We start from the raw sequence: 6,691 nt of genomic DNA, 5'->3' as shown, positions 1-6,691 counted from the left end.
AAAGAGAGCAGGCTGATAGAGAGGAGACGATAGTTCGTCGTGGTCCCAATTAATCAAACATCTTGCGAAACGGAATAAGGAAACGAGTCCGGCATCAATTAAAATCTACCACATCGGAAGCCGATTGTTCCCTGACAATCTTCTTCTTTTTCTTCTTCTTTTTGCCATGTGGCGAGAGAAGAAAGGACATTGCCAGTGGCGGGAACGCTGAGCAAAAATACCTGTCAGGTGAAGTGGGTAAATATTTGGGCTGCAGTGATTTTGCGCCGAGTGTGTACGTTCGGTCTGCGAATCAGCGTGCTAACGAGAGTGTGGCTGCGCGCACGTCACGTAGAAAACGTCGTGAATGACGACAGGGTGCGAACACGTTACGTGGCAAAGCAACACCTTCCCCGGGATCATTTGAAAATCGCTGCGCGTTTCGAGCACTTGCCGCGATAACGAACTCGAAACGGGTCGAACGTTGAACTTTTGCTCGCGCTAATGCTCAAAGAGATTCGCTGGAACATGGGACGTTTGATTACGATGCTGGACCTCGATGATCGAGGAGTGGCGTAGGTCATTCGTTGCGATGCGAATGACAGAGGAATAGCGAGATTATACGCGTAGGTATGAAAGAGTCGCGACTCTTTCTCGATATGGAGATCGGCCGGTGAAATATGGCACGTCTTCGTAATCGACGTAGAGATTGCTGGTCGTAAATATTCTCAGTGGCACGCGTAGATTAGAAAGCGTGTTATAAATCAGCCACCCATTTCATTCTCCCGGTTGTCGTTGGAAATTGCTTGACATAACGGGTCGCGCGCGGTCCGTGGCCGATCGGACGTGTAAAAATTACCACGACAGACGTCATTATTCGAGGACGAAGATTCATGGTGGCACGGTCGCGTGCGGATATTGTCGCGGCTTAAAGAGTTAAAAAGTTTGCCCCCGATATCGAAGAGAACCATCGCGGTGTGGAAATCCCCGCGGTGCGACTTATTGAGAGACTCGTCGTCTGGTGCATTTGGCGAACGTATCGCACTCCGGAGACAAAGGGAGGAAACAAAACGGGCAAGTAGAATCGAATGCAAAGACAGAGAGAGAAAGAGAGAAAGAGAGAAACAGAAAGAGAGATAGGGGATGTAAACCGGCGACGAGAAGAAAAGAACGACAGAGAAGAGAAAGAAACGGAAAGAAAACGATGAGAATCGGTTTGGAAAAGGTAGAGACCCGGTTGACCCGTTCGCGTCGCGAGAAAAGCGAACGTCTCTAGGACGAGAGCCTAGCATCGCGATGAAAAATATTTTCGCCGTATCGCGACGCATTATCTAGAAGAGAAATAGATGGGATTGCCTAGCGTCGCAACTCACCCGATGCAGCCAGGGCTATAGCCGCCAAGAGAGTCCAACGTCTCATGTTTGCACGATTGAGGAACCGGAGCAGCTCGCTCCTTCCTCGATCACCACCGCCTCCGCCACCACCGGCTTCTTCTCCGCCTCCTCCACCTCCTCACTATTCGGTTGTCCTCGCACGTGGCTGCAAACGCGTCGAACAGGAACCAACCAGCTGGATCCCGTAGGCACTGAGATTTCTCGCGTTTTCTCGGAAACTTTTGTCCGTGAGGCCTTCGGTCTTCTCTCAGGGTCCACCCGAACGTACGTGCCTGGAGCACGGCAATGGCATCGTTTTCGCTCTATCAGGGGCACGTGACAGCCTCCGTGGACCTGCAGCGTGTCCCTGCGGGTACACCTCGCACGCACTAAGCTTCGGCTCGGTTGTGCCTTCGTGCGGCATCGTTGGGCATCGAGGACATCTCTTCTTCTCTCTTACCTACTCGTTGTACTCGTTCTCTTTTGCTCCACCGCAGCCTCCACCGACTCTCTCCACGCCGTCTTCCTTCTACTTCCCCGATCGTAGTCGAATTCCGCTGGTCCAGAAGCAATAGAAGAGACCGCACAGTGTCGCGAGTCGCGAGCACGCGAAATTACTCGCACGGCTCACAGACGCGTCCGTCGTCTGTCGGTCACCACCAGCTCATTCGACCGACTTCCGATCCCCGAGCTTTTCCGCGCCGTCCGATCCCCGCCGATTCTCAGAGCGCGTCTGACTGTCAGCACCGTGACGCTACTACCATCTCGGTTAACATCCCTCTCATCTCTTCGAGATCGATGCTTATCGCGGATGTTGCACCGTTTCCCCAATGTCCTCGAGTGTCCCGTATCTTGGTCACAGGCTTGTCAGATGCGCCCTCGTCGGCGACCAACGCTGGACTGATTCTCATTTGGCTGCAACGCCGCGCGGTATCGCCGCCTCGGCTCTCTTTGGCGCTAGCGCCCTGTGTGGCCTACCGCCACCGATGTCCACCCTCTCTCTTCCACCACCACCGCTCCTCTCGCTCCGGTCTACCCTCCTTCTCCCATCAATCCCACCCTCTCTCTCCCTTTCCCTTTCCCTCGCCGTCCTTCTCGTTCACCCCCGAGCGGCCCACATCCGCGCATCGTGGGGTGGCATGGTATACCATGCGGTACAACCCCCTTCCGCCGTTCTCTCGTCGGCTTTCCCTCTTCGTCCCGCTGCTATAGTGCATGCCAACATCGCCGGAGAAGAGAGAATCGTTACTATGGCGAGATCAATATGATAGGACGGCGCATGCCTCGGTATCCTTATACTTCAACCCTTCGCGCTCCTCTCGCTCCTTCCTCTCGCTCGCTCCGCTTCCAACCCCGCGATCACCGTCCTCCTCTTTCTTCCTCTTTCCTCCTCTTTCTCCTTCTCCAACCTTCGGCTTTCCCCTCTACCTGCTGCGGCTCTCGCACACTCTATCTCCTCTCTCCTCCTTCCCTACCACGGCGTACCTAGAGGAGAAGGTAGCTAGTGTGCCAGACCGTAGGTGAGCGCGGCGTTGACTTAAGTCGCTTCAGTCAACAGAGAACCGTATGCGGGAGGATACCGTCTTCTCTCCGAGTCCCCTTAACGCCCCGATGCTCCGATTCTCCTTTGTGCCTATCTGCCCTTCCGAGCCTGCGTTTCGGCTCCTTTCTTCCTATGCCAACCACCCTCTCGCCGCTCTCGTGCGAGGAAAGAGCAGCCACGAGATCCAACGATGATTCGAACCAGCACCCGCGTCCGTCATTGATCTTGATCCCCGTGACTCATCGCTCTTTCGCCCTCTCTCTTACCGGCACTGCTTCCGCTCATACTTCTGCTCATACTTCTGCTGCTACCCTCTTTCCTCTTCGCCTCGCGCGTGTCTCTCGCGTCAGAATCGTTCTCCGAAATCGTTGTTGATCGATCGATCCGATTGAATTTTCGCAATTGCCACTTTCCCCGCAGTGGGTTTAGGAGAGTTTGTTTTTTAAATTGCGTACAGGCCAACTGCAAGCAATACAGCAGGGTTTGAAAAATACATTTCGCCTACTGGACGAAGCGGTTCGGTTTGCGCTTTGGTTCAATGAAAATTAGGTCGTGGCGTGTTCAAAGATTGATAATGGCCTTCGTTTTCGATCGCGGTTAAATTTCCGATCTTTCTATCTTCCAACAATCGTCCTTTCGTTTATTTGGAATTTTCCACTGAAAATCTCCGCTCGTCTTGTTTACGCTCGGAATTTCGCGAGGATATTTTATGCCAGTTTAATTACCATCGCGCGAATTCTTCGATTTTGAAAATTATCGATTCTCGCGTTTAATAAAGCTCATTATCCCATCGAATGTTTCTTTTATAAGGGTAATATTGCTCCGGCGCGAATCCGGGTACTCTTTGTATCGGCTTGTCGAATCCTTGTAACAATTTTTAATTTGCCTTTGACTTCGAATCGAGAAGAAATTGAGAAGCTTTAATCTTTGGTTAAACGAGGAATTGACTTTCTTTGAAGGACACGCTTCCGAAAGTTCGCGTTGTAAGGGACTGCCGCATCTGTGCGGCAAATTGCGGCATTTTTGTTATTAATTTTTCAAGCTTTACAGCGCTCCAATTTAGTTTCGTGACATTCCCCTCCCGACCGGAATATTTTATTCCCTCCAAGTTGCCCAGTATTGTTCGAATCTTCTTAATACCGAAACCGACTAAAATTCTTCCAATTAATATTCTTTAAATCTTCAAATATTACAATATTTATATCACGGTCGTTCCTTCGAGTAATCCCCATGGCGTTTTAATAATATTCCTAACGATCCCGTCTCCGCGTCCGACTATTCTTATTTTCACCCCTAGGGCCGCGATATCTTCGTTATTTTTACTTGCATTCCCAGTCCACTCTCGTTTTTACGATTTCTTCATTTTGCACTCTCGTACTTGCTTCTGTCATTCGACACGGAATCTGGCGTGTCTTAATTAAACCCTGTCTACCTTATAGCTCGCGAATTTGCATATTCGAAAGCAAAGAAATTCCATTTCTTTTTTCTTTTTTTTTTTTAATTATAACTTATTTCCTTTTAACCCTTTTGAAGATTTTTACGCTATTCGTATCAGGTATTTTTATGGGTGATTGTTATTGCGTGAATGTTTTTCCGTCTACGTATCTTTTACCAAAGTTGAGAATCGTAAAATACTGCGAAAAAAATTCTTCGTTTTCGCGGAACTTGGTCAAAAGTCTTCGTTTAATGCCAGTTGCGAGGATCAACTGGCGAACCTCGGACCCTGCCTGATGTTTCGTTATATTTCACCATTCGTTAGCCGCAAACCAGCATGCCTGATTCCATTGTTCCCATTACCGATGCACTCGGAGTCAGCCTCGAAAGAATCAACGGTTCCACAACCGCTTTGTGGTTAACAGCTTCCGAGTAGCGTGCTTAACACTTGCCGATACTCCTTAACGCTACGCTGCTCAAACTCCCTTTTGTTCCTTTCTACTTGGTTCTACGATTCGTACGAGTGCTTCTACGTGAGTCTGATGATCTGCTCTTCGACAACAGGGACGATGCACGATGGACGCCGTTACGGGGGAAATCGAGCATCGATCAGCTGAAAGAAGATGATCCCTGCTGCTCCACGAGTCATTCCGTCAATTTTTCCACTCACCGGGGATTGTTTGACCTGAAATTTTTCAGTATCTTCGCGAAGATCTCCTTGCTATTTTCCTCGTTGAGATTGGCAATGTTTTGGGAAAAAATTTTCTTCCATGCTTCGAAAGTAAATATGGATTCTGATGAAGTAACGTAATGGCTCGTTAAAAATATTGGCCTGTTAGTATCGTTAATTAAATCTATACAAACCATTTTGGCATAATTCTAGTACCAACCCGAAAATTAAGGAACGAAAAATTTGTTGGTAACCTGTAACACGGTCTATTAGATCCATCGAGTCTTTGAGATAGCCTGTTTTTTTCAAGGATTAATTTTCTTTTCGGATAACAGGCAGCAGGGTACGAAAAATAAAAAGTAAAACAGGACTTTCTAACTGACCTAACGCGGTATGTTTCTGAATGCACCTCGAATAGAGAATCTTCCTTTCATTGTTCCGATGAAATTTGTTCTATTTTTTCCTTTTCTCTGCCGATGAAAAATGTTGATGGAAATGGTTTCGTTTTGTTTTAATGCATAGCTTGAGTTCTCATTGTTCGCTGACGTTCAGATGTTGCGTCAATACGCGTTTCACGTGAATTTCGAAGATTGTGCGAAATATTGATGCGTACCGCGTATTTACCAAGTGATTTCGGACATCGATCCGTATGCGAGATACAGCTGCAACTGGTGATCTTCCTTGCTCGTTGGAAACGTCGGAATTTTATTAAACCTTTCGATACGACCGGTATCTATAGTCAGCCAACGTCTGACGCTTGCGATGTAGTAAAATTTCCCATTGATTCGTAACTTTGATAGTATAGCACCGTGGTGACATATTCGCGAACGAGGCCGTGAAAGTATAAAGCTATCGCAGTACGGACGATTCGATTATTTTATCGAATTTTTCCATCGATTCGATTACATTATCGAACCGATAATAAGCGGGGATAATGTTCACGGGATAAAATTCGATATTACAGAGATAACAGGGAACAGAGGATCGTTTTCAGTTAATTTTTTATTCATAGGATTTTTCTAATTAGGACTATCAGAGCGAGGAAGACTGGGGTATTAGTGTACTTCGGTCTATCGAAATTTTATGCAAATTACTTCGAATAGCTCTACCTCGTGCTAGTCAATTCGAGTAATGGAAGTTTGATACATTTTAAAATGTATCGAATTATATTATAAAACGAAGGAAGGGGATTGTTGGAAGTAAAATTACATGTCTGGACAAAGAGGTGTTAATTTTACATTTTTACTATTTTAATTTGCTTATTCAAGATCCTATGAGATAAAAATGTTTAAGACGAACGAATCTTAATGCATCGAATATATTAAAATACTTGTATGGACAGAATTAAATATTTGCTATCGCTATTGTTCCTGACGAAATTCCTCGGTGAACCAAAGGCAACTAGTTTGTCAGAAATATTGAAACCTCACCAAGTGTCGCGATTTTTAATTCGTATGTCGGTACCGATATTATTACTCGTCACAGAGAACATAAATATCGCAGTGTTTAAAACGTTGATAAATTTGAATAAATATTAATCATAGAGCGTAATTCTAGATCTTTCGTCGCCGTTCAATGACCCATAAAGATGTTTAATATTTATTATAATCGAAGTCTATTATTTGCTCAGACTATGTTAATTTGAAATATAAATTTTTCCGCGAAACTTCTGGGAATAAGACATCTGGTATA

At 46.4% G+C, this 6,691-nt stretch overlaps 1 protein-coding gene across 1 annotated transcript in view; it reads right to left on the bottom strand.

Annotated features, from left to right (window-relative positions):
- Positions 1–1,398, bottom strand: part of nAChRa7 (nicotinic acetylcholine receptor alpha7 subunit) — a 271,960-nt gene extending 270,562 nt beyond the window's left edge. Inside the window, exon 1 of the mRNA XM_017911599.1 lies at positions 1,353–1,398. Coding sequence (XP_017767088.1) covers positions 1,353–1,398 — 46 coding nt within the window. The remainder of the gene's footprint in view (positions 1–1,352) is intronic.
- Positions 1,399–6,691: the final 5,293 nt, after the last annotated feature.

The sequence above is a fragment of the Eufriesea mexicana genome, unplaced genomic scaffold (genome assembly GCF_001483705.2).
Source record: "Eufriesea mexicana isolate 0111107269 unplaced genomic scaffold, ASM148370v2 scaffold4744748336, whole genome shotgun sequence".
NCBI classification, from domain to species: domain Eukaryota; kingdom Metazoa; phylum Arthropoda; class Insecta; order Hymenoptera; family Apidae; genus Eufriesea; species Eufriesea mexicana.
This window is presented reverse-complemented; position numbering and strand designations above follow the sequence as displayed.